At 45.6% G+C, this 26,371-nt stretch overlaps 1 protein-coding gene across 1 annotated transcript in view; it reads right to left on the bottom strand.

The window, feature by feature from the left end:
* The window catches only part of camkmt (calmodulin-lysine N-methyltransferase), a 178,649-nt gene that overhangs the window by 43,974 nt on the left and 108,304 nt on the right, over positions 1-26,371 (bottom strand). The window contains exons 4-8 of the mRNA XM_070444963.1: positions 14,421-14,481; positions 12,778-12,829; positions 11,007-11,070; positions 6,711-6,777; positions 1,626-1,700 (exon numbers count right to left, since the gene is read on the bottom strand). Coding sequence (XP_070301064.1) covers positions 1,626-1,700; positions 6,711-6,777; positions 11,007-11,070; positions 12,778-12,829; positions 14,421-14,481 — 319 coding nt within the window. The remainder of the gene's footprint in view (positions 1-1,625; positions 1,701-6,710; positions 6,778-11,006; positions 11,071-12,777; positions 12,830-14,420; positions 14,482-26,371) is intronic.

The following is a 26,371-nucleotide window of genomic DNA, read 5'->3' as shown; positions in this document are numbered from 1 at the left end:
GTGGGCTCTCTGCTGCAGCGCCATTGTCTGAAAGACTATAATTAATTGGAGGAGAAGTGTGGCTGTTGACCTTTTCGCATGTGATCGCCAGCCTGCCGCGCTCCGCTCGTTAATCGCTCAGCCATCACTCTCTCTCGTTCCTGACCACGACAATTACACACCGGTCGCCCGGTGCACAGAGCGACAGTCGAAACGGCCACTTCCACACCAGGCAGACACACACACTTACACAATGGTGCACTCACAAACACACACTGACATACACACACTTATGCAAACACACACATGAAAAAATTATGCATCAACACAGAGGCACGCACACAGACACACGCACACACACCACACGCGCATACACACACACACACCACACAAAGTATCCCCTATTACCCACTCTGTACAGCTGTTCATTTCACCTGCCCATTACCTGAAATCTGTGTGACATTAGAATAATGCTAACTTTCCTAATGCTCCACTTATCTAGGAGGTCATAAACGTATCATAGAAATGAGATGGGCTGAGAGCCATGTTCCCCTCCTGGGTGGGCACAGGTCAAGCGTTTCAGACACTTTTGGAGGGATTTCTAGCTCGTACTACTCTATGTGAGTGGCAGACAGATGATGTAGACTGATGATGGAGACTAGAAGTGAGGTGTAAGAACCAGGAAGAATCTTTATCATAGGATCCCTGTCATTAGAGTATCCCCTCTTTTTCTGGATTATTCACAGCTACATTTACACTTGAGTTAGCTATAGCGCTCCTTCCATTGAGTGGGTTGAGGAACACTGAGCGACAGGAATTCAAGATAGTCCCTTTGCTGATCTAGAGGTATGTTGGATAAAGATGTCTCAGGGCCATAAAGCACATTTCATATATTTGAAAATATTGTACATATTTGAATCCAGTCTGTATAACTAAACAACGTGAGAAACCACAAGATTACGTTTTGAGCTCAACAAAAAGCTGACCCCAAAAAGTTGACATCAACGGGATGGACAGAGAGCAGGAGAGACAGAGGAGAGGGGAAAACAAACACACAGAAATAGATATGGGACTGAGATGAGATGACGAGAGGAGAGCGAGGGAGAAAGAGAGAGAAAGGGAGAGCTCTTCATTTCCTGATCAGCACTAAGATCTGTGTTAAGGAGCTGGAGCTAATTGAGATGTTTGTGTTGCTCCTTTCTATTCCTCCACTCCCTTTCTCTTTCATTCTCTCTCCGTCTTTCGCTCTCTCCTCGTCTCTCTCTCTTTTTCGCCAAGGCGTAATTATTTGCAATTTGCCTAAGTCATCCATTTGCTGGGACGCCAAGCATGAAAAATAGGCAATTTTGTCAAAATGGAAATGCCTCTCGGAGTCAACCTAGGGGAAATAACCCGGGGAGAGGGGCTGTCTGATGGAGCCCTTCTGATAACTGTCACAGGAGCAGAAATAATAAAGTGGCCACGTCAGGCTGCCACGAGGTGTGTGTGTGTACGTCTGTATGTATGTACAGTATGTATGTACGTGTGTGTGTGTGTGTCTGTGTGTGTGTGTAGAGGGGTAAGTTGTGAACTTCGTGGGTGTGCCCAGCCGAGAGCCCGCTTGCAACTCGCCAGGGGCATCAGGGGTCATTGGCGGCTGTACCTACCAGTCTGCGCACATGACGATGTCAAAGTGTCCCTCCAGCGCTGTGACATCTGTCTCACAGTCCCACCTGACCACTCTGTAGGATGGGTAGAAGTTCAAGTTTTATTGTCACATGCAAAAGTACAGTGAAATGCTTAACTTTCAAGCTCTACACAACAGTGCAATTATCAATTTATTACACCTAATAAAGTAATTAAAATAATTATTTAAAAAATGTATATAGATATATACCGAACAAAATATAAACGCAGCACGTAAAGTGTTGGTCCCATGTTTCATGAGCTGAAAAAAAATATCCATACAGACAAAAATATTATTTCTCTCCAATTTTGTGGACAACTTTGTTTACATCCCGGTTAGAGAGCATTTCTCCGTTGACAAGATAATCCATCCACTTGAAAGGTGTGGCATATGAAGAAGCTGATTAAACAACATGATCATTACACAGGTGCACCTTGTGCTGGGGATGATAAAAGGCCACTCTAAAATGTAGACTTTGGTCACAGAACACAATGCCACAGATGTCTCAAGCTTTGATGGAGCATGGAATTGGCATGCTGACTGCAGGAATGTCCACGAGAGCTGTTGCCAGAGAATTTAATGTTAATTTCTCTACCATATGCCAGAAACAAAGCACTTTCTTCTGAAACTTGTCAGTCTATCTAAATTGTCAAGAAACTGAAGATCCCGTACAACGATGTGTACTACTTCCTTCACAGAACAGTGCAAACTGGCTCTAACCAGAATAGAAAGAGTGGGAGACCCCGGTGCACAACTGAACAAGAGGACAAGTACATTAGTTTGAGAAACAGACACCTCACAAGTCCTCGACTGGCAGATTCATTAAATAGTACCCACAAAACACCAGTCTCTCTGCTTTGCTGGTGACACTGTCAGTGATTTATTTAGAATTCAAGGCACACTTAACCAGCATGGCTACCACAGCATTCTGCAGCGATACACCATCCCATCTGGTTTGCGCTTAGTGGGACTATTACTTGTTTTTCAACAGGACAATGACCCAACACACCTATAGGCTGTGTAAGGGCTATTTGACAAAGAAGGAGAGTGATGGAGTGCTGCATCAGATGACCTGGCCTACACAATCACCCGACCTCAACCCAATTGAGATGGTTTGGMATGAGTTGGACCGCAGAGTGAAGTKAAAGCAGCCAACAAGTGCTCAGCATATGTGGGAACTCCTTCAAGACTGTTGGAAAAGCATTCCAGGTGAAGCTGGTTGAGAGAATTCCAAGAGTGTGCAAAGCTGTCATCAAGACAAAGGGTGGCTACTTTGAAGAATCTCAAATCTCAATTATATTTGGATTTGTTTAACACTTTTTTGGTTACTACATGATTCCATAGGTGTTATTTTGACTGGTATTGTATATAATAAAGAAAACATGAGAAATAAGAGAGGAAGCTATATACAGGGTCAGTGCCAATACCACATTTACAATGTGCAGGGATACTGGAGTATTTTTAGAATGGCAAAGGGCTTAGGGGAGAGTAACATACTGTAGGGTAACTAACTATCGTTTACGGACACACAATCAGGTACAAATATGCTCATTCTCCATTAAACATAAGTTATGCTCCCTTTCCCTTTGTCCTGCTCCCTTCCTCCCTCCTTTCTTCCCCTCTCAGTGTGTTGTCCCCTGGCGTCTCAACGCCCCCCACTGTGTGTGTGCCTCAGTGCACAGAGGTAAAACACACCTCGTCAGACCTCTCAGAGAGAGCCCTATCTGACATGACACCTGAAATCAACAGCTCGATTGTCTCAGCCCAGGAATCCCACTGCTAGTACTACGACTGCTGTGACCACTGACAGGTACTCTCCATGTCTACAGGAGCGTCATCAGTACTACTGTAGTGTACCGCAAGGGCTGCTCCTGCTATTAATGTTAATGTACAGTCTCTAGCCCCCAGTCTAATAGCTCCTGCTATTAATGTTAATGTACAGTCTAGCCCCCAGTCTAATAGCTCCTGCTATTAATGTTAATGTACAGTCTCTAGCCCCCAGTCTAATAGCTCCTGCTATTAATGTTAATGTACAGTNCTAATAGCTCCTGCTATTAATGTTAATGTACAGTCTCTAGCCCCCAGTCTAATAGCTCCTGCTATTAATGTTAATGTACAGTCTCTAGCCCCCAGCTCCTGACAGCCCCCTCCTATACACTATCCTCGCCCCGCCTGTGGTCACTACGTCCTCCTTCCTTCTCCTTTCCATCTCCCCATCTCTTCAGCCAGTTAAACACTTGACTCTTTTTTTTCTCTCTGTCTCTGTCTGTCTGTCTCTCTCTCTCTCAAGAGATCGGGCCCAGGCCCCAGACAGCCAAATGGGATTATTAATAAACCATTATTAACACTCAGTAAACAAAAATTATGTCTTGTGGAAATACAATCTCATCTCCCGGCAGGGGGCCCGCGCCTGCTTTTTATTCAGTGACTTGAGAAAAGCAATCCCCCCTCATCCAATCGCGGGGCGACCTTCACCCCTCTCAAACCGTGCGTTCTGACAGGAGGTTTAATCTGAAAAGAAAACAATCAAAGTAATGCAGGCTAATTATACGTTTACTTTTTCACTTCATCATCCCCGTGTAAATACACGAGGAGGAGGGAGGGAAGAGGTGCAGGGAGCAAGGGAAAGAGCGAGGGAGGGAGAGTAGAGGAGGGGAAGRGAGGGAGACTGGGATCAAGTAAGTGAGATCGCTGAACGACAAAATGACTTTTTAGGGAGGTAATGAATGGTGTTTTTCAGCTAGAACTATCCCTGTATCCAGGGTACAACAGAATGTCTGGTGACGTGGGGGTTCTGTTGATGGTTTCTGGATGAAGACATCCAATTAGACCGAATCGTTCTGCTTTGATAAATTTACACACACAGACACACCTCCTTTACCTCTACCTCAATCAGGACGGGTGATACCTTGACGTTTACATACCGTAACCATGTAATAATCCCTGACTCTCCAACAGCAGCAGTTAAGCATGGCTAACCCTAACCCAGACTTAACTATTTGCATTAAAAGGTCATGAACAGTSAAAATTATATTTTTCATGAAATTGGATGATATTTGGATGAAACCAGTATAATGACCAAAGTTTGAAAAATGACTGTTGCTTCTACATTGATAAAGTTTGATCATAAAGTTACTGGTCCCCTCCTCCATGTCAAACACTTGGATTCAGGAGGCAGATTATTAAGGGGATAGGATGACCCTAACTCTCATTTTAATACACCAATGGTAACATGATATTCTCTTACCAAATTTAAATAAGTACCGCCCTGTAACCAACATCGGAGAAGGCGTGTTTGCAGACGTGGTTTATATCGCTAGTTAGCTACTCTACTGGAGACATAATTTGACTGTGTCAACAAATATACACTGAACTAAAATATAAACGCAACATGCAACAATTTCAAAGCTTTTACTGAGTAACAGTTCATATAAGGAAATCAGTCAATTGAAATAAATTCATTAGTCACTAATCTATGGATTTCACATGACTGGAAACACAGATATGCATCTGGTCACAGATGCCTTTAAAATATATACTATAACCCCACCGCCACCATGGGGCACTCTGTTCACAACGTTGACATCAGCAAACAATTGCAACCGGGATTCATCCGTGAAGAGCACACTTCTCCAGTGGGCCAGTGGCCATCGAAGATGAGCATTTGCCCACTGAAGTCAGTTACGATGCCAAACTGCAGTCAGGTCAAGACCCTGGTGAGGACGAAGAGCACGCAGATGAGCTTGAGACGGTTTCTGACAGTTTGTGTAGAAATTCTTTATTTGTGCAAACCCACAGTTTCATCAGTTGGTCTCAGACGATCCTGCAGGTGAAGAAGCTGGATTTGGAGGTCCTGGGCTGGCATGGTTACACGTGGTCTGCGGTTGTGAGGCCGGTTGTAGGTACTGACAAAATCTCTAAAACAATGTTGGAGGCGGCTTTATGGTAGAGAAATGAACATTAAATTCTCTGGCAACAGCTCTGGTGGACATTCCTGCAATCAGCATGTCAAGTCCATGCTCCCTCAATACTTGACACATCTGTGGCATTGTGTTGTGTGACAAAACTCCACATTTTAGAGTGGATTTTTATCGCCCCCAGCACAAGGTGCACCTGTGTAATGATCATGCTGTTTAATCAGCTTCTTAATATGCCACACCTGTCAGGTGGATGGATTATCTTGGCAAAGGAGAACTGCTCACTAACTGGGATGTAAACAAAGGTGTGCAATTTTTTGTTGTTGAGAAATACGTGTTTTGTGCATATGGAAAATTTCTGGGATTGTTTATTTCAGCTCATGAAACATGTGACCAACACTTTGCATGTTGCTTTTATAATTCTGTTCAGCATAATAAAAAGTTTACACTATTCATCTCTGGCAAAGATACTTATATGTTTCCCCTTTCATCTGTGTCTGGTGTTAGCTAGTTACCGGCTAGCTAGGTGTTCAGCCAGCATGGAACAAAAGGGGGGACGGTTTGTTCAAAACTCTGATGCAGTTTTCATGTCAACACATCAGTCAGTGCTGCTGTGAATGGCATCACAAGAGACATGCCAAATGGGGGATGTTTAAAAAAGTTGACATCATTGATGCAATTTCATGTTGTTTGAGTTGCTTTGTGTTTCACCACATTTGCTTGAGATGATGTTACTGCAACACTGCATCCAAGTTTCTTGACATAGGCGTTTCAAAGAGCTGTCAGTCAACGCCAGCCTCTTTTKAAAAATGTATGGTTGCAAGCCATGAGAAAAATTACTTACATTTTTTATTTACATTTCTATCCGCCCAAAATATTATGGGTGATATTTTAGTCACTCAAAAGGCTATTTTACATGGGAATAAGAATGACTGTTCCACAGTGATGTTCCTTTTTGTAAAACCCCTCAATCTACCTTCTTTGTCACAAAGAAGTAGAAAGTAAACGATGACGTCTTGGTCTTGGTCAAAGATGATAACTGAGGTGACTTAATGAGCTGAACCCATATATGGATTTCATTAAAGTAAGAGTGATAGAGAGATTTGTGAAGTGTGAGAGAGGGAGGTGTTATCAGATAAACGTCTCACCTGCTGGAAACATCTGTGGAGCCAAAGACACCGGCCTGCCTGTTTCTCTCGATGACTCCACGCACATCTGGTGACCTGGTTAAGGTTACAACTAAACATCTCACGTTCACAACTAACATGCTACTGACATGATCTAGCATTTTATTAGGCAGGTTTTGGGTCTTTGGTGGTAACTTATCAGCTGTGGTCACGCAAGCACGCACACACACACCATCCCTGATCTCCGGGGGCAAAGTGAGAGGCTGCCAGATGCTTGACAGGACAGAGCAGAAATGAGCAGAGAAGAGCAGAACAGAGCAGAACAGACCTGAACAGAGCAGAACAGACCTGAACAGAGCAGAACAGAACAGAGCAGGGCTTAATGGAGGCCAGCAGATCAATCAGAAGGCTTTTAACCTGTAGCCTACGCCTGAGAGGAGCTCACCACATCACCACTATGACACACAGGCTGATTGATGTCAACCTGTCTATTAATACACTGTCTGGAGGGCCGGTGCTGAGGCAATTCAATTAGGATTTATCTGTCTTTAAAGCAGCAAAGAGCTGTAGCAAATCCAATCTAGAGCGTGAAGAGGGGAAGAGGAAAGAGAGGGGGAGGGGGGTGAGAGGGAGAGGTATCTGCTGGATGGATGGAGAGCCAATCCTAGATCAAAGGGATGGGCCCTTACACATACACATGCATGCACACACACACAAATGTTCGGACAGACACCACACACACACACAAATGTTCGGACAGACACCATACACACACACAGGGCAGGTCTGTGTAGTAAGAGAGTCAGCACACTGGGATCATGGGCTGAGGAGGAGAGGAGCTTACAGGGTAATCTCATCAGTACCACCGCACTGGGGGAGAGGTCATCCTACACACTGCCAAGTGGTGTACACACACTCTCTCTCACACACACACACACACACACACACACCACACACCACACACACAACACACACACACACACACACACACACCACACACACCACACCACACACACACACACCACACAACACACACACACACACACACACACACACACACACACACACACACACACATATATATAGCCAAGCGCTGTAACAGCCATGCACACACAGTGGTGTAACAGGTTTGGTTGGGGTCAATTCAAATGAAGGTCAACCCTAACAGGCTTGTACACACTCTCTCAGTCAGTCACACAAATACAGTACTCGAACCGACAGGCATTCAGAAATAACGTTACACTTAACAAGCAGTCAAGAATTCAACAGGTTCTCACATAAACACATTCATCTATACAGTAAGTAGATACTCATATTCCTACTGCTAATTGTATAGTAGTAGTGCATTTTTTTGTCTGTTCTGGGTGTGTAAGCGGAGGAATATTTGTCCTTCTGGGTCTTCACACAGGGGGGAAGCAGCCAACATTCATGAATCAGACAACGGAAACATTTCAAATGATTTTCAGTTTGTAATTCAAGGTCAGGAGTGAGGGTGGTTGGTGAGCGTGTGTCTACTGTACGTGTGGCTGTATGGAACAATGTGTACGTGTGGCTGTATGGAACAATGTGTACGTGTGGCTGTATGGAACAATGTGTACGTGTGGCTGTATGGCACAATGTGTACGTGTGGCTGATAGAACAATGTGTACGTGTGGCTTATGGAACAATGTGTACGTGTGGCTGTATGGAACAATGTGTACGTGTGGCTGTATGGCACAATGTGTACGTGTGGCTGTATGGCACAATGTGTACGTGTGCTGTAGGAACAATGTGTACGTGTGGCTGTATGGAACAATGTGTACATGTGGCTGTATGCACAATGTGTACGTGTGGCTGTATGGAACAATGTGTACGTGTGGCTGTATGGAACAATGTACGTGGTGCTATGAACATGTGTACGTGTGCTGTATGGCACAATGTGTACGTGTGGCTGTATGGAACAATGTGTATGTACGTGTGGCTTATGGAACAATGTGTACGTGTGGCTGTATGGGAACAATGTGTACGTGTGGCTGTATGGCACAATGTGTACGTGTGGCGTATGGCACAATGTTACGTGTGCTGTATGGAACAATGTGTACGTGTGGCTGTATGGAACAATGTGTACTGTGGCTGTATGACAATGTGTACGTGTGGGCTGTATGGTACAATGTGTACGTGTGGCTGTATGGACAGTGTACGTGGCTGTATGGACAATGTTGTACGTGTGGCTGTATGGAACAATGTGTTACGTTGTGTGGCTGTATGGAACAATGTGTACGTGTTGGGCTGTAGTGAACAATGTGTACGTGTGGCTGTATGGAACAATGTGTTACGTGTGGCTGTATGGAAAACAATGTGTACGTGTGGCTGTATGGAACAATGTGTACGTGTGGCGGTATGCGAACAATTGTACGTGTGGCTGTATGGAACAATGTGTACGTGTGGCTGTATGGAACAATGTGTACGTGTGGCTGTATGGAACAATGTGTACGTGTGGCTGTCTGGCACAATGTGTACGTGTGGCTGTATGGCACAATGTGTACGTGTGGCTGTATGGTACAATGTGTACGTGTGGCTGTATGGAACAATGTGTACGTGCGAGGCCCGTTAAATAATAATATATGCTAGTTGCTACATATTTACACTAAGAACGTGAAAAAGCGACTTTGAGAGGGTACTTACTGTACATGTTTTGTGTTGATTGAGAGAAACTCCTATTCTATTTCATCCACTCTCAATAGCCATATCTGCTCATCTATTTCTCTCCATTCTTTCTCTTTTCTCACACTTATCACACCATTCCATCTATTTCTATTATGAGAACGACTACACAAAAATAGTCTCTCAGGAAAAAGCCTGTGAATGTTGTGAAAGTGGCCTATTGGGCAACACAGCTGATTGTCCATCTCTGTGGCTGCCTTTCCTGCCACCTTCTTTCTTTTCTCTTTAAACAAAGCTGCAGTCAACGCTGAATTGTGTACGTTTCCAACATCAGAGGCCCAGCGATACTATTGTTACTGCCTCCATGATATTCAATGACGTCTCATTGTGGTGAGCAGTTCTTCAGCTAAATCTGAACCATGTATTTTGTCCAAGCTTAGTGTGTGTAGGTTTCCTGCTTTTGTAAAAGCCACAGATTTCTCTTTATCGTGCTGGTACAATGGAGAAGAGAGGGCTGGGGAGGGTGGGTAGACAGCGCTAACCAATGAGAATGCAAGGAGCTAGCAGTGCAAACCAATGAGAGAGCAGCGAGCTGGCAGTTCAAACCAGTGAGAGAGCAGGGAGCTGGCAGTGTGGGTACAGGTGAAGGGGCACGAGACCCATTACCTCTGGGTAGGCCGTTCCGTTGCCCCAAGCAAGACAAACAGAAGGAAAGTCACATTAATCACTGAAGCAGTCCAGTTGCTCAACAACAATACCCCAACAACTCCTACCTGGATCTGATCCCATCAAAAAATGTAACAAAACTTCAAATGCAGCACAGAGCCCACTCTGGAAATGTGATGTTCTTGTAGAGTATATGTTACATATAACAATATATATATATKAAAAAAGGGTAATTTTATGATATTTACATTTATATTTGAAGACTACTCAAATTTCAGAGCACACTGTACTGATTTAAATGACACCTAGAATGGCTTTCTAGCATCAGAGTCATCCATCATTGTAGTGTCTTAAAGGAGGCCTGGGTAAGACTAAAATGTCACACATTTCTCAACTTTAATTAGTTCTTTCCCAATAACTATTTTGGATACAGATTTCGAAGGTATGCCAAGCATCCTTCCACCAATGGCCTTTCTATGGATTTCATTTCAGGAAGATCCAAAACATTAGAAATATCTTTGTGACAATCTTGTATGGAATGCCACTTTATTGAATTTAATTTAATTGAATTAAATTAAATGCTCAGTCATCTAGCATTGTGGCTTTGGCCCTGAGAGGGAGTTGAAAAGACATGCATTTGGAGATACTTTGAGATAGTATGCAATTATTTCACTCAAATGGGGCAAGGTCTTACCGACCACTTTCAATCACTCATATAACACAACTGTAGAAGGATGGATTGAAATGGTATGGAAGGGACATTTTGCTGGATTCTAAGTGATATTGGGCACCAGAGTGCCGAGTGTGTCTTTGTGAAAATGCACATTCCCTCACATTCTCAGACAACTGTAATATTCTCTGACCTTGTAAAAAAAACACACACACATATACAGACAACCAACATGCCCACAAACGCTCACGCACACACAGTGTCTCTATGGGGTTGCTAATGACCCAGGGCTGAGTGCTGTGTTTGGGTCTCTGATGGAGTGAGAGAGAGGAGGATACTCTGAATAGCCTTCTCGTTCCCATCTGATAACAGAACTTCCTTCACGTCAGCACAAATGGCAATCTGAAAAGAGAGAGAGAGAAATCAGAGAGTGAAAGATGAGACAAAAAGAGGACAAGAACCCAAAATAAAAGCAAAAGACCCCTAGAGAGAGTTAGTCACTCCCCCTCCCTCTCCAAACACACAAGACAGAAGCATCGCCTCATCTACAAAGCCTCATTCTCAACAGCTCCCTCTCCTTCCCTCTCTCCATCTTCCCTTTTTCTCTCCCTCCCTCCCCTCCCTCCTTTTCTCAGTCATCCTTTTTTCCCTCCATTTTATGTCTGCATTATTTTAATCATTCAATCAAATCAGTCAATACTTTTATCATTCCCGTTAGCTGTGGGCCTCTATCTTGCTATCAGTCTGTTCAGTAATTGCATTGTGACAGGGGATGATGGCGAGCAGAGAGCCTTTCATTTGGCGGTTTGTGTTTATCAGGCYGAGCCATCACGCGCGCTGTCACTCTGCTCTCTGCTCTCGGCCTGCCAGATGCCCTTCATATAACTTTGCACCGCAGACGATGGAGTGCTTTGTGCTGCTGCACGCTTCAGCTTCTTTACAACCCGTCTTTTCTGTGTTTGCACCCTTTTTTCTTCCCTTTTTTTATCATTGGTGTGTGTGTGTGTGTGTGTGTGTGTGGCACATTCATATAAGATCAATGTTGTCAAATGCTCTATGACACACTGACAAGACCATCAGATGTCAGTCACCCCCACCCCCTCCCCAAAACACACACACCTCCACTCCAATTCAGCACCAGAAGATACAGAGAGCCATGAACATTCCCTCACCCCTCTTCCTCCCTCCTTTCCTCCCTCTCGCCCTAGTGGGCTGCTCGCTCCCTCCCCCTCTCTCCCTGTGGGGTGTAAGGGGACAGCAAGCCCTGTCCCACCAGCTGGCCAGACGGGGAGAAGGAGCCCCAGGCCGAACAGGGCCAGGCCAGCCATGCAGAAGAGAAGAGCAGGACTCTACTCACTCTGGAAACCCTGCCGAGGCAGACCGCCTACAGGGAACTACACAGAGAGAGGGACAGGGAGAAAGAAAGAGAGGAGAGAGAGAGAGAGGGGAGAATGAAAGGGAGAGGATGAGATGCAAAGGACGCATATGGATGGAGAGAGAAGATGATGGAAGAGAGAGAGGGATGAAGGAGTAGAAAGGAGAAGGGGGAGAGAGGAGGTGTGGATGGAGGAAGTAGGAACTGATTAGGAGGAGGGCGGGGGATATGGAGGAGAGGAAAAAAGATACAGGAAGCCAATGGGCAAGAAGAGGAGGAGGGAAGGAGGTAAGGAATGAGGTTGGGAAGAAAGGAGGGAGGAGGGGAGAGGTGTGAGGGAAGGTCTCTAGCAGCAGCCTGCAATGTCACAACACGGGATATTGACTCCAGGGAGATAAAGGCAGGCTGGTCTTCTGAAGACGGTGGCGGATCGATGACACGCTAAAGCCTGTCGATGTGGAGGGGCTCTTAAGACCTCGGCTAACAATCCCTCAACCTGTCAGCACAAGGGGCAGGCCTAGGGCTCTCTGCTCTGCTCCCCCTGCACACACACACGGATTCACAGCACGGAATTACACGTAACAGTAGGAGTGTGTGAGTGTGTGTGTGCGAGTGTGTGTGTGTGTATGGATTCACAAGGGGTCCACTTGATTAGTGAGAGAGCAGACACGGTTGTGCAGAAATGTGACATATGGATAGTATGGTTGAATGTGTGTGGGAGAAATGTCACTTACCATGAGCCCTGCAAGACAGGTCATCCCTCCTCCCAACTCACACACCGCACCCCTAGGAGAGAGAGAGAGATACTGTACATTTATACTGAGTGTACAAAACATTATGCTCTTTCCAGGACATAGACTGACCAGGTGAAAACCATGATCTCTTATTGATGTCACCTGTTAAATCCACTTCAATCAGTGTATGAAGGGGAGGAGACCGGTTAAAGAAGGATTTTTGATCCTTGATACAATTGAGACATGGATTGTGTATGTGTCATTCAGAGGGTGAATGGGCATGATAAAATATGTAAGTGCCTTTGAACGGGGTACAGTACTAGGTGCCAGGCGCACCGGTCTGAGTGTGTCAAGAACTGCAATGCTGCTGGGTTTTTCACGCTCAACAATTTCCCGTGTGTATCAAGAATGGTCCACCATCCAAAGGACATCCAGCCAACTTGACACAACTGTGGGAAGCATTGGAGTCAACATGGGCCAGCATCCCTGTGGAACGCTTTCGACACCTTGTAGAGCCCATGCCCCGACGAATTGAGGCTGTTGACAGTGACATTGTTGTGCCTTTATCTCCTGGTGGAAATAGGAGTTGTATTGCAGCAGGGACATTGTTGTGCCTTTATCTCCTGGTGGAAATAGGAGTTGTATTGCAGCAGGGACATTGTTGCGCCTTTATCTCCTGGTGGAAATAGGAGTTGTATTGCAGCAGGGACATTAAGGTAATGATGCTGTCTCTTATACACATCTAGATGTGTATAAGAGACAGAATTGAGGCTGTTAGCAGGGACATTGTTGTGCCTTTATCTCCTGGTGGAAATAGGAGTTGTATTGCAGCAGGGACATTGTTGCGCCTTTATCTCCTGGTGGAAATAGGAGTTGTATTGCAGCAGGGACATTAAGGTAATGATGGGTGTTGGGTTCCCCATGGTGCTGCTGACATTGTGTACTGGATACACACACCAGAGTCACACACTGACACAGACAATACCATCAATTAGATGCACTTCCTTACATACACACATGCACTTCTTTACAATTACTGCCACCCACACACAGTTACTGTACAGAATCCCTCTCTCCCTCGACACAATATCCACAACCAAGGCAGTAATTGGAGTAAAGAAGGTCCATTAAAAACCAGTGTGCTGTCCAGTGCTGCTGTTATGAGCTACAGTGGGCTGAGGAGGCGGTGACAGGTAGCTATTTGGTCCAGTCTTTTCTTATTTTATCCTCCTCCCCTCGTTCTTTCTTGCTGAGTGGCTGATAACAGGGAGATAGAAAGAGAGTGACAATCTGGCTGACAAACACACAACTCTATCTCATGCACACACAAAAAACACACACAGCCAGGGGCACCCTGGTTTTCCCTCCCTGAGTGTTGCGGCCTAGCTGACCTTCAGCACAGCGCCCTGATCAATATCCCTCTCTTCCTCTCCTCCTGCCTCTTGAATGTAAAAACAGGAAATCAAAGGGTCGTGTACTGCCTTGAGTGCAAATCAAACATCCCACACACCTTTCAACTCTCTGCCGCAGCAGCCTAACGCAGTGCAGGAGCCAGAGCCCACAATCTATTCTACATTGTAATGCCTGCCTGGCAGGGACAGAGGGGGGAGACAGAGGTCAGGGACCAGACCAGAACCACTCACCTGAACATGTGGCGTTTCTTGAGGCAGTAGTGGGCCATCACCTCCTCAGAGGGCCATACACCTGGGAAAAACAACAGAGGACAACATGAAGACATACAACCATTGACTGGCATTATCGATTCACTCTCAGTCCACCACCACCATCAAACCCACAGGTACGGAACTCAATCATTTGAATGTTTACCGTACATAACCATGTACATGTCCATTTCAAAACTTCCAACCAGGGGTCAACTAGCCAACACAACCAAACTAACAACCTCTATATCTACACCAGAGAACTCCTCAACGTGGAGCATCCTTACACCCATCCGTCTGTTTCAACTACAGCAACACATAATAAAGCCTGTCTCCTCTCCTCACGGTGTAGACCTAGTGTGTGTGTGCGTGTGTGGTGTTTTCTGAAAGCCTTCCACAGAGCTGCCACCTTGCCTGTGATACAAGCATCCCCTGTCTATCTGTCTCCCCCCTCCTCACTATGGCTCCTTAGACTTGTAAGCTGGGCAAATGTGTGTGTGGAGAGAGGGGGTCCGGTGGGCGATAATCACCAGGAGCGAGCCGGTCTGCCTGGCTTATCACCCACTACCAGCCTGCTCCTTCTGTTAGGTACAGAAAGTGCCATGAAGCTGCTATTGTCTCACACACACACACACACACACACCAACACACCACACACACACACACACACACACACACACACACACACACACAACACACACACACACACACACACACACACACACACACACACACACACACACACACACACAGAGGAGAGAGAGAAGGAGACAGACACACACTTCCTTCAGTGAAAGAAGTAAACACTCATTTGAATAAAATTTCAGCCTTAGCAAGCTGGCTTTGATTGGAAGGCTGAGGCTCTGCTCAGCTCTGGTTGACTCGTTGTGTGGTGTGTGTGTTGTGTGTGTGGTGTGTGTGTGGTGTGTGTGTGTGTGTGTGTGTGTGGTGTTGTGTTGTGTGTGTGGTGTGTGTGTGGTGTGTGTGTGTGTGTGTGCGTGTGTGCGTGTGTGTGTGTGTTCATCTTGCAGACGAGAGTAGCAGAGAGAGAATGTGTTCTCGAAGAGAACAGAGAGACAACAGAGAGAGAGAGAGAGGAGAAGAGAGAGAGAGAGAGAGAGAGAGAGAGAAGAGAGTGAGAGAGAGGGGAGAAAAGGCAGTCGATATAATAAGCGCTTACAGGCAGCCTCTCTCCACTCTCAGGGCCGACACAGCTCGTTCTCTCCCTGCCACCGGCGCCCAAAGATTAGCTCAACCAACGAGATTTAATAATGCCTATTGATAAAACGTCCAAATATTCCTCTCCTATTAAAAAACAGCCTGCTCACTCCTCACCCCGCAAATCACTCTGCTTGTCTCCTGATGAACCGTTGACAGCCAGAGACGCTACACAATTTTACCAGGCGCCTGTACCACGCCACTTTAAAAGCGTAAGAGGCCAACCTGAAGCAGCGTATGGTATTTTAAATGTTTTCTCTGGTAGTCTGTCACTCTATAGAAGATTTCAAGGTCCATGATGAAGTTACAGTGTTTGACTAACAGTTGGCTCCTGAATGGGGTGGACAGCGTGGCTGTGTTGTTGACAGTAGGTGTGTGGTGGACAGCGTGGTTGTGGTTGACAGTGGTGTGTGTGTTTGGGACAGTTTGGTTCTGTGGTTGGACAGTGTGGTGTGTGTGGTTGCACAGTATGGTGTGTGTTGTGTGTTGGACAGCTATGTGGGGGTGGTGCGTGGACAGTGTGGTGTGTGTGTGTTGGACAGTTGGTGTGTTGGTTGGACGTGTAGGTGTGTGTGTTGGACAGTGTGTGTGTGTGTTTGGACAGTGTGGTGTGTGTGTTGGACAGTGTGTGTGTGGTGTTGGACGAGTATGGGTGTGCGTAGTGTGTGTGTGGGGTGGACAGTATGTGTTTTGGATGGACAGTATGGTGTGTGTGGTTGACAGTATGTGTGTGGTTGGACGATTGGTGTGTGTTGACAGTATGGTGTGGTGGTTGGACAGTGTGGTGTGTTGGTTGGACAGTATGGGTGTGTGGTGTTGGACAGTGTTGTGTGTGGTTGACCAGTGTGGCTGTGTTGTGTGGACAGTTGTGTGTTTGTGTGTGTGGTGTGGTTGACAGTTGGGTGTGTGGGTTGGACAGTGTGTGTGTGTTGTGGTTGGGGACAGTGCTGGTGTGTGTGGTTGACCGTATGGTGTGTGTGGTGGACGTATGGGTGTGTGGTTGGACAGTATGGTGTGATGTGAGCGAACCAAGTAGAAAAGCTATGATTGAGACATTAATAAAGCATATGGGGAATCTGATGACTGATCCTTCACTCCAATAACACTAACAGCCGTTGGGAGATAGGTAGAGGGAGAGTTGTTAGCCTATCCTTGAGAGAACACAGACTCCCCTAGTGTGTGTGTGTGTTGTGCTGTGTGTGTGTGTTGTGTGTGTTGTGTGTGTGTGTGTTGTGGTGTGTGTGTGTGTTGTGTGTGTGTGTGTGTGGTGTGGGTGTGTGTGTGTGTGTGTGTGTGTGTGCACGTGTGCATGTGAGTTTGCGCATGTGTTTTCCAGGTCGAGATGCACTCGGGGGAAATGAGCGGATCATGAGGCGAAACCAGATTACTCTCTTCCCGAGGATAATGAAATCATTTCTCACCTTCAAATTACCAGATGAGAAAAAGGAGCTGGCAGGGGTTGTTTGGTCTGCCTTGGCTTGGCCTGTAGGCAGGATAAACTCTACCCCACCACGTTGCCCCCAAATACCCCCTCCACAACACGTCTCTCTTTATTTGTAGCATTAAATGACCCAATGCTGCTTTAAGATGCATTAGGGACCTGAAGCATAATGAGGACCTCATTCACAGCAGTCCCACTGCAGATCATCACTGAATTACAGCGATTACTAGACTTAGCCTATTAGCTGTGGCAAGAGAGTTCCAGGGAAGATCAGCTCGTCCACCGCCGTGTCCAGGAACAGCCTAGACCCAACATCTACTGAAGTGTATAGAGAGGCACAGGACTCATCCACCGCCCTGTGGTCAGGATATCAGCCTAGACCCAACATCGACTGAAGTGTATAGAGAGCACAGGACTCGGTCCACCGCCCTGTGGTCAGGAACAGCCTAGACCCAAAATCTACGAAGTGTTATAGAGAGGCCAGGAATCGGTCCACCCGCCCGTGGTCAGGATACAGCCTAGACCCAAACACTTACTGAATATATAGAGAGGCACAGGACTCGTCCACCGCCCTGTGGTCAGGATACAGCCTAGACCCAACATCTACTGAAGTGTATAGAGAGGCACAGGACTCATTGTCACGCCTGATGTAGGTGTGTTACACAAACGACCTAGAGAAGACTAGGACATCTTAAACAGAGGTGAAGGTAGACACACTCTCACACAGGCGTTCTGAGGACTAGACCAGCTTTCTGTCAGTAGGCCTGGGCTTAGTAAGCAGTATAATTGTTCACATTTTATTTATTAGACAATTACCACACAGGCTAACCCGTCTACAAATGGTAAAGTGGACACTGTACCAGCTAGCCATGGCAACTAGCCATTCTAACCATATCCATACATTCAGATGACACCAGAGCCATGTATTTTACCCAACTAAGGATGTGCCAACAGATAGATTCCCCGAGCATCAAGACAGCTTTCCTCTGAATGTGTAATGGGATCCTCTTACTGTCCACTAGTACTTGGAAAATCCCCATAGATCCAATTGAAGCCACACTACCAGACATGGACAGAGCAGGGTGTACAGGGGGGTAGAGGTAAGACTTGGGTGAACTTGTGACCTCACAAACTATGGTGCGCAGCACCGGGCTAATCCAACGGGAGTGGCCGACACTAATCACATGATCCCCAGCCCCTATAGGCACGTAGCGTCTACTTCTGAGCTCCTCTGATAAGTTAGGTGGAGTTTCAGACATATTAATTGCTTACACTGCCCACCTATCCAGTGTCCTACAATCTAGCCGGCTCCCTTGTCTCAGAAGAATGGGCTGCTTTACATCAGTGGAAATGATTAACCCTATGCACTGGGGGTAAAGGAATGATGATCCATCTCACTGCTATGAAGCTGCAGGCGGTTCAGATTCTAGAAGACTTTACTTCTGTCTCTGTCCAAGCTCCCCCAGTCAGACCTCTACGCTGATCTTTTTAACAAGGAGCGGGCGTCTAAGTTGAACAATGTAGGCACACACAAAGAAATGAAGGAGCACAATGAAAAACATTTCAAGCTAGAATCTTTCATTTTCTAGGTGCACTGGTGCTCCTAAATACAAATTCCAGGTCGCAAAGAAAAATGTTTAGGTGCATACGTGAGTACAATGGTCGCACTGTAGAACCCTGCCAGTGCACAGCATGGGGCATATTAGTGTGGCCCCAGGGAGAGGAGGAGGAGGAGGAAAGGGAGGAGTGAGAGGAGGAAGGGAAGGAGAGGAGAAGAAGGAGGAGGAGGAGGAGGAGGAGGAGGAGAGGAGGGAGCGGGAGGAGAGGAGGAGGAGGAGGAGGAGGAAGGAGGAGGAGGAAAAGACATCAATGAGAGGGGTAGAGCATACACCCCACCTCACACCCTCAGTTATCAGTCCCAGACGCCGTCGGTAACTGTAGCAGCCAGCAACCATCCGGCCAACCCAGTCCAGCCCGGCGGAGCTTCTCCAGATGATCTCCACATTAACTGAGGACTCAGATCATTCTAAGCCTCCTCCATTTCAGATCCAATAACGGATAAGAGCGCATTTCGGCATGATCACTGGCAATCTGTCCCTCACACCTCTAGTTTACTGCTCCTCAGGATTCTGCAGTACGGGGGGTGGAAGAGTTACAAGGGTGGAGAGTGTGTGAGTGGGGGGGGGGGGGGGGGTCTGTCTAGTTTGGACTGGGCCAGAGGGAGGAACAGATAAAAGGAGTGTAGACAAACCAACATTAACATAATTTTACAATCGTAATAAAACATCCAAATATAAAACCAGCCAAGATCCTATACTATACACCATCCAAAGAACTATACACACTCCATAGAACTATACACACATCCATAAGATCCTATACTATACACACATCCATAAGATCCTATCAATACTATACACACATCCAAAGATCCTATACTATACACACTCCATAGACCACATAGACATCATAGATCCTATACTATACACACATCCATAAGATCCTATACTATACACACATCCATAAGATCCTATACATACACACATCCATACGATCCTATACTATACACACATCCATACGATCCTATACTATACACACATCCATACATCCTATACTATACACACATCCATAAGATCCATACTATACACACATCCATAAGATCCTATACACACATCCATACGATCCTATACTATCACACATCCATACGATCCAACTATACAACATCCATAAGATCTATACACACATCCATAAGATCTATACTATACACACATCCATACGATCCTATACTATACACATCCATACGATCCTATACTATACACACATCCATAAGCAGTAAACCTGTGATCATCCCCAGAGATCTCCGTTCTGTCTGCAGAGCCAGGAGCTCTTTGTCTGCTCTGACTGAAGACAACATGGGAGACAGAGAGACAGAGAAACAGTCATCCTCTATTTTACATTGGAATATGGTAATTTCAATGATTTACAGTACCACACACACACACCACAACACCAACACAACACACACACACACACACACACACACACACACACACACACACACACACCACACACACACACACACACACACACACACACACAACAACACACACAACCACACACACCACACACACCCCCCTACAAAAGGGAAGACACCTCTGACAGGGTAAAAAAAACATTGGTCTCGCCCAACTGCGCACATGAGGGCATTTTTTTAACCCCCCCCAAAAAAACTCCACCACACACACACAGAAAACACTGTGGCGGTCGCAGATAACACTTGCCTCCTCTCTCGGTAAACAACTTTTTGGATTAGGGGCGTGTGGCAGGATAATGAGGGAGGCTATCTGGCTCGCCACGGCTGCATTGTCGCCTCACTCTCAGGGGCAGCGCCAAATCTTTATTCTGCTATTTATCCGCTGTTCTGATAGCTTACTTATCTGCCTTCAAATGCCAGGGCTGGAGGAATCTCATCTAGCTGCGCTGGGCGCGCGGAGGCCTCAGACCTCTGCCCGGCCCCTGACAGTAAGTTAATAGATATATCAGAGCTGGGGCCTGGCTGCTAAGCTGAACAGATGAACAGGTGCAGGGCGTCATTGATTGATTAGCATAGGGAGAATGGCTGGGCTCCTTTTGACAACCCAAGATTAGGGCTCAGCACAGGGCTTAAATTGCTTACCTTCCTCTGGCTAAGGAAGGCTCAGCTTTCAAAATACAGGTCTGTCACCTGGACCCAATGCTGTGTACTTGGTTAATGATAATGCATATAAACAATTAAGGAGGAGAGGAGGAGAGAGGGAGGCTGGAGGAGAGGGAGAGATGGAGAGAAAATGAGAGAAGGGGAGATAGATAGGGAGGGAGAAAAATAGATGGTGGGATGGAGAAAGAGTGGATGAATCCCTTGACTAATAGGTTATTGRAATCTATGCGCTGTTGAAAATGGTGTTTTACCAGAATAAAAGTAAGCTACCAGAGACACAACTCTCATCTGGCTATAGCCTACCTGCTGAAAGGGCCTGGCAATAGATTTGATTTTGATTGTTCAGGTTCACCATCAGCAACAGTTTTGGTCGTTTTAAATACGTATTTTTAAGCCTTTTATACAATTGAGACGGTTGAGACTTCAGAAGGTGAACGGGAAAAAATAATATTTAAGTGCCTTTGAACGGGGTATGGTAGTAGGTGCCAGGTGCACCGGTTTGTGTCAAGAACTGCAACACTACTGGGTTTTTCACACGCAACAGTTTCCCCTGTGTATCAAGAATGGATCACCTCCCAAAGGACATCCAGTCAACTTGACAACTGTGGGAAGCATTGGAGTCAACATGGGCCAGCATGCCTGTGGGACGCTTTGGACACCTTGTAGAGTCCATGCCCTGACAAACTCAATATTAGGATTTGGAGGTTCACTGCATGGCCAAAACAGAAGAAGAAACGACCACTAAAAACATCCAAACGGTCAAAACCATTTGATTTTGAGATAAGGCGAAAACCAAAGTTGTGCTATATATTCATCTAATCAGCTCTATATTTTTTTTATTTAGAATGGAAAATGAATGTGTTTATAAAACAAATGTTAATGCATCAAATCGTATCGCATCAAACAGAATCGCCTCGAACTAAAATGTATCGTTCCTGTATCGTATCGGAGCCCATGTATCTAGATACATATTGAATTGTCTTGAAAGGGAAAGATGCACATCCCTACTTCTCCTGTGTCGTCTGTCCCCTGCCTCAGTCACAACAGTGGACAGTTAGGCCTACACTCATTATCACAATCAGAACAGATCACCATAAACCACCAAGCGTGCAAACAACAGATACAAAAATCWAATCAAATCAAATTTGATTTGTCACATACACATGGTTAGCAGATGTTAATGCGAGTGTAGCGAAATGCTTGTGCTTCTAGTTCCGACAATGCAGTAATAACCAACAAGTAATCTAACCTAACAATTCCACAACTACTACCTTATACACACACAAGTGTAAAGGATAAAGAATATGTACATAAAGTATATGAATGAGTGATGGTACAGAACGGCATAGGCAAGATGCAGTAGATGGTATAGAGTAACTATATACATATGAGATGAGTAATGTAGGGTATGTAAACATAAAGTGGCATAGTTTAAAGTGGCTAGTGAACATGTTATCATAAGGATGGCAAGATGCAGTAGATGATATAGAGTACAGTATATACATATACATATGAGATGAGTAATGTAGGGTATGTAAACATATATAAGTGGCATTGTTTAAAGTGGCTAGTGGTACATTTTTACATAATTTCCATCAATTCCCATTATTAAAGTGGCTGGAATTGAGTCAGTATGTTGCAGCGGCCACTAAATGTTAGTGGTGGCTGTTAAACAGTCTGATGGCCTTGAGATAGAAGCTGTTTTTCAGTCTCTCGGTCCCTGCTTTGATGCACCTGTACTGACCTCGCCTTCTGGATGATAGCGGGGTGAACAGGCAGTGGCTTGGGTGGTTGTTGTCCTTGATGATCTTTATGCCTTCCTGTGACATCGGGTGGTGTAGGTGTCCTGGAGGCAGGTAGTTTGCCCCCGGTGATGCGTTGTGCAGACCTCACTACCCTCTGGAGAGCCTTACGGTTGTGGGCGGAGCAGTTGCCGTACAGGCGTGATACAGCCCGACAGGATGCTCTCGATTGTGCATCTGTAGAAGTTTGTGAGTGCTTTTGGTGACAAGCCGAATTTCTTCAGCCTCCTGAGGTTGCACAGGGCGGGTCGAGACCCAGGGTCTCGAGCTTGATGACGAGTTTGGAGGGCTATGGTGTTAAATGCTGAGCTGTAGTCGATGAACTGCATTCTCACATAGGTATTCCTCTGTCCAGTTGTTTTGTTTGTTTTAGTTTCTGTTTGTAGGCTGGAAGCAACAAAATGGAGTCGTGGTCAGCTTTTCGAAAGGAGGGCGGGGGAGGGCCTATATGCGTCGCGAAGTTAGTATAACAATGATCCAAGGTTTACGAGCCCTGGTAGCACAATCGATATGCTGATAGAATTTAGGGAGTTTTGTTTTCAGATTAGCCTTGTTAAAACCCCAGCTACGATGAATGCAGCCTCAGGTTGTTGTGGTTTCCAGTTACAAAGAGTCAGATAAAGTTCGTTCAGGGCCATCGATGTGTCTGCTTGGGGGAATATATACGGCTGTGATTATAATCGAAGAGAATTCCCTTGGTAGATAATGCGACATTTGATTGTGAGGAATTCGAATCAGGTGAACAGAATGACTCGAGTTCCTGTATGTTGTTATGATCACACCACGTCTCGTAATCATAAGGCATACACCCCGCCCCTCTTCTTACCAGAAAGATGTTGTTTCTGTCGGCGCGATGCGTGAAGAAACCAGCTGGCTGCCCGACTCCGTTAGCGTCTCTTGAGTGAGCCATGTTTCCGGAAGCAGAGAACGTTACAATCTCTGATGTCTCTCTGAAATGTTACCCTTGCTCGGATTCATCAACCTTATTGTCAAGAGACTGGACATTGCGAGTAGTATGCTAGGGAGTGGAGCGCGATGTGCCCGTCTCCGAAGCCTGACAGGAGACCGCCTCGTTTGCACCTTTTACGGCGTCCCTTAGGTCGCCGGCTGGGATCAGATCCATTGTATGGGTGGAAGGCAAAACACTGGTTCCGCTTTGGGAAAGTCATATTCCTGGTTGTAACGATGGTGAGTTGACGTTGCTCTTATATTCAGTAGTTCCTCCCGACTGTATGTAATGAAACCTAAGATTACCTGGGGTACCAATGTAAGGAATAACACATAAAAAAACAAATACTGCATATTCCTAGGAACCGAAGCGAGGCGGCCATCTCGGTCGGCCCGAGTAGAATACATCATGTTAAAGAGGCAATCTGAGATTTAATCAACAACAAATCGCCCACCCTGTCACATTTAGGTAACAGCTGAGCTACAAAACAAGGACTGACCAATGACCATCCATGAGATTACATTATACAGACGTCTAAGAGTTACATGAGCTAATAGATGTGGAACAGGTGTGTGTGTGTGTGTGTGTGTGTGTGTGTGTGTGTGTGTGTGTGTGTGTGTGTGTGTGTGTGTGTGTGTGTTGTGTGTGTGTGTGTTGTGGTGTGTGTGTGTGTGTGTGGTGTTGTGTGTGTGCCAAACACACCTGTGAGGCGCATTCCCACGGGTAGCGCACAAAGTGCGTGACACGTTCCCTCTGTCTCCATGGAAACATGCCGTCACTCATACGGCAGCAGTGTATCCAACAGGGATGCAGTCTTCAGCCAACGAAATGTAACCAACCCGGTTCCAAATGTACATATTCCATCGGAAACACTGCTGACAATTATATCTGAACTGTCCTAGTCTAATCCCTGTCTTCAATCATAATCTGTCTGAACTGTCCTAGTCATAACCCCTGTCTTCAATCATAATCTGTCTGAACTGTCCTAGTCTAACCCCTGTCTTCAATCATAATCTGCCTGAACTGTCCTAGTCTAACCCCTGTCTTCAATCATAATCTGCCTGAACTGTCCTAGTCTAACCCCCTGTCTTTCAATCATAATCTGTCTGAACTGTCCTAGTCTAACCCCTGTCTTCAATCATAATCTGCCTGAACTGTCCTAGTCTAACCCCTGTCTTCAATCATAATCTGTCTGAACTGTCCTAGTCTAACCCCTGTCTTCAATCAAATCTGTCTGAACTGTCCTAGTCTAACCCCTGTCTTCAATCATAATCTGTCTGAACTGTCCGAGTCTAACCCCTGTCTTCAATCATAATCTGTCTGAACTGTCCTAGTCTACCCCGTCTTCAACATCACACCTAATATCATAATCTGTCTGAACTGTCCTAGTCTAACCCCTGTCTTCAATCATACACCTATATCATAATCTGCTGAACTGTCCTAGTCAACCCCTGTCTTCAACATAATCTGTCTGACTGTCCTAGTCTAACCCCTGTCTTCAATCATAATCTGTCTGACTGTCCTAGTCTAACCCCTGTCTTCAATCAATAACTGTCTGAACTGCCTAGCTAACCCCTGTCTCAATCATAATCTGTCTGACTGTCCAGTCTACCCCTGCTTCAATCATAACTGTCTGAACTGTCCTAGTCTAACCCCTGTCTCAATCATAATCTGTCTGAACTGTCCCTAGTCTAACCCTGTCTTCATCATAATCTGTCTGAACTGTCCTAGTCTAACCCCTGTCTTCAATCATAATCTGTCTGAACTGTCCTAGTCTACCCCTGTCTAATCATAATCTGTCTGAATGTCCTAGTCTAACCCCTGTCTTCAATCATAATCTGTCTGCTGTCCTAGTCTAACCCCTGTCTTCAATCATAATCTGTCTGAACTGTCCTAGTCTAACCCCTGTCTCAATCATAATCTGTCTGACTGTCCTAGTCTAACCCTGTCTTCAATCATAATCTGTCTGAACTGTCCGATCTAACCCCTGTCTTCAATCATAATCTGTCTGAACTGTCCTAGTCTAACCCCTGTCTCAATCATAATCTGTCTGAATGTCCTAGTCTAACCCCTGTCTTCAATCATAATCTGTCTGAACTGTCCTAGTCAACCCCTGTCTTCAATCATAATCTGTCTGAAACTGTCCTAGTCTAACCCTGTCTTCAATCATAATCTGTCTGAACTGTCCAGTCTAACCCCTGTCTTCAATCATAATCTGTCTGAACTGTCCTAGTCTAACCCCTGTTCAACATAATGTCTGAAGTCCTAGTCTAACCCTGTCTTCAATCATAACTGTCTGAACTGTCCTAGTCTAACCCTGTCTTCAATCATAATCTGTCTGATACTGCCTAGTCTAACCCCTGTCTTCAATCATAATCTGTCTGAACTGTCCTGTCTAACCCCTGTCTTCAATCATAATCTGTCTGAACTGTCCTAGTCTAACCCCTGTCTTCAATCATAATCTGTCTGAACTGTCCTAGTCTAACCCCTGTCTTCAATCATAACTGTCTGAACTGTCCTAGTCTAAACCCCTGTCTCAATCATAATTGTCTGAAACTGTCCTAGTCAACCCCCTGTGCCTTCAATCATAATCTGTCTGAACTGTCCTAGTCTAACCCCTGTCTTCAATCATAATCTGTCTGAACTGTCCTAGTCTAACCCCTGTCTTCAATCATACACCTATATCATAATCTGTCTGAAGGAAAGTACATGAGACTAATAAAGGGTGAGGCAGAAAACCACTGGGCCTTTTAAATGACCCTTTTGGTAGCTAACAGACAGGGATGGAAAAGAAAGGGGGAGGGGAGGGGAATACAAGAACGAGAG

This window comes from Salvelinus sp. IW2-2015, linkage group LG8 (assembly GCF_002910315.2).
Source record: "Salvelinus sp. IW2-2015 linkage group LG8, ASM291031v2, whole genome shotgun sequence".
NCBI classification, from domain to species: domain Eukaryota; kingdom Metazoa; phylum Chordata; class Actinopteri; order Salmoniformes; family Salmonidae; genus Salvelinus; species Salvelinus sp. IW2-2015.
Note: the sequence above shows the minus strand (reverse complement) of the source record. Positions and strands in the feature narration are given on the sequence as shown.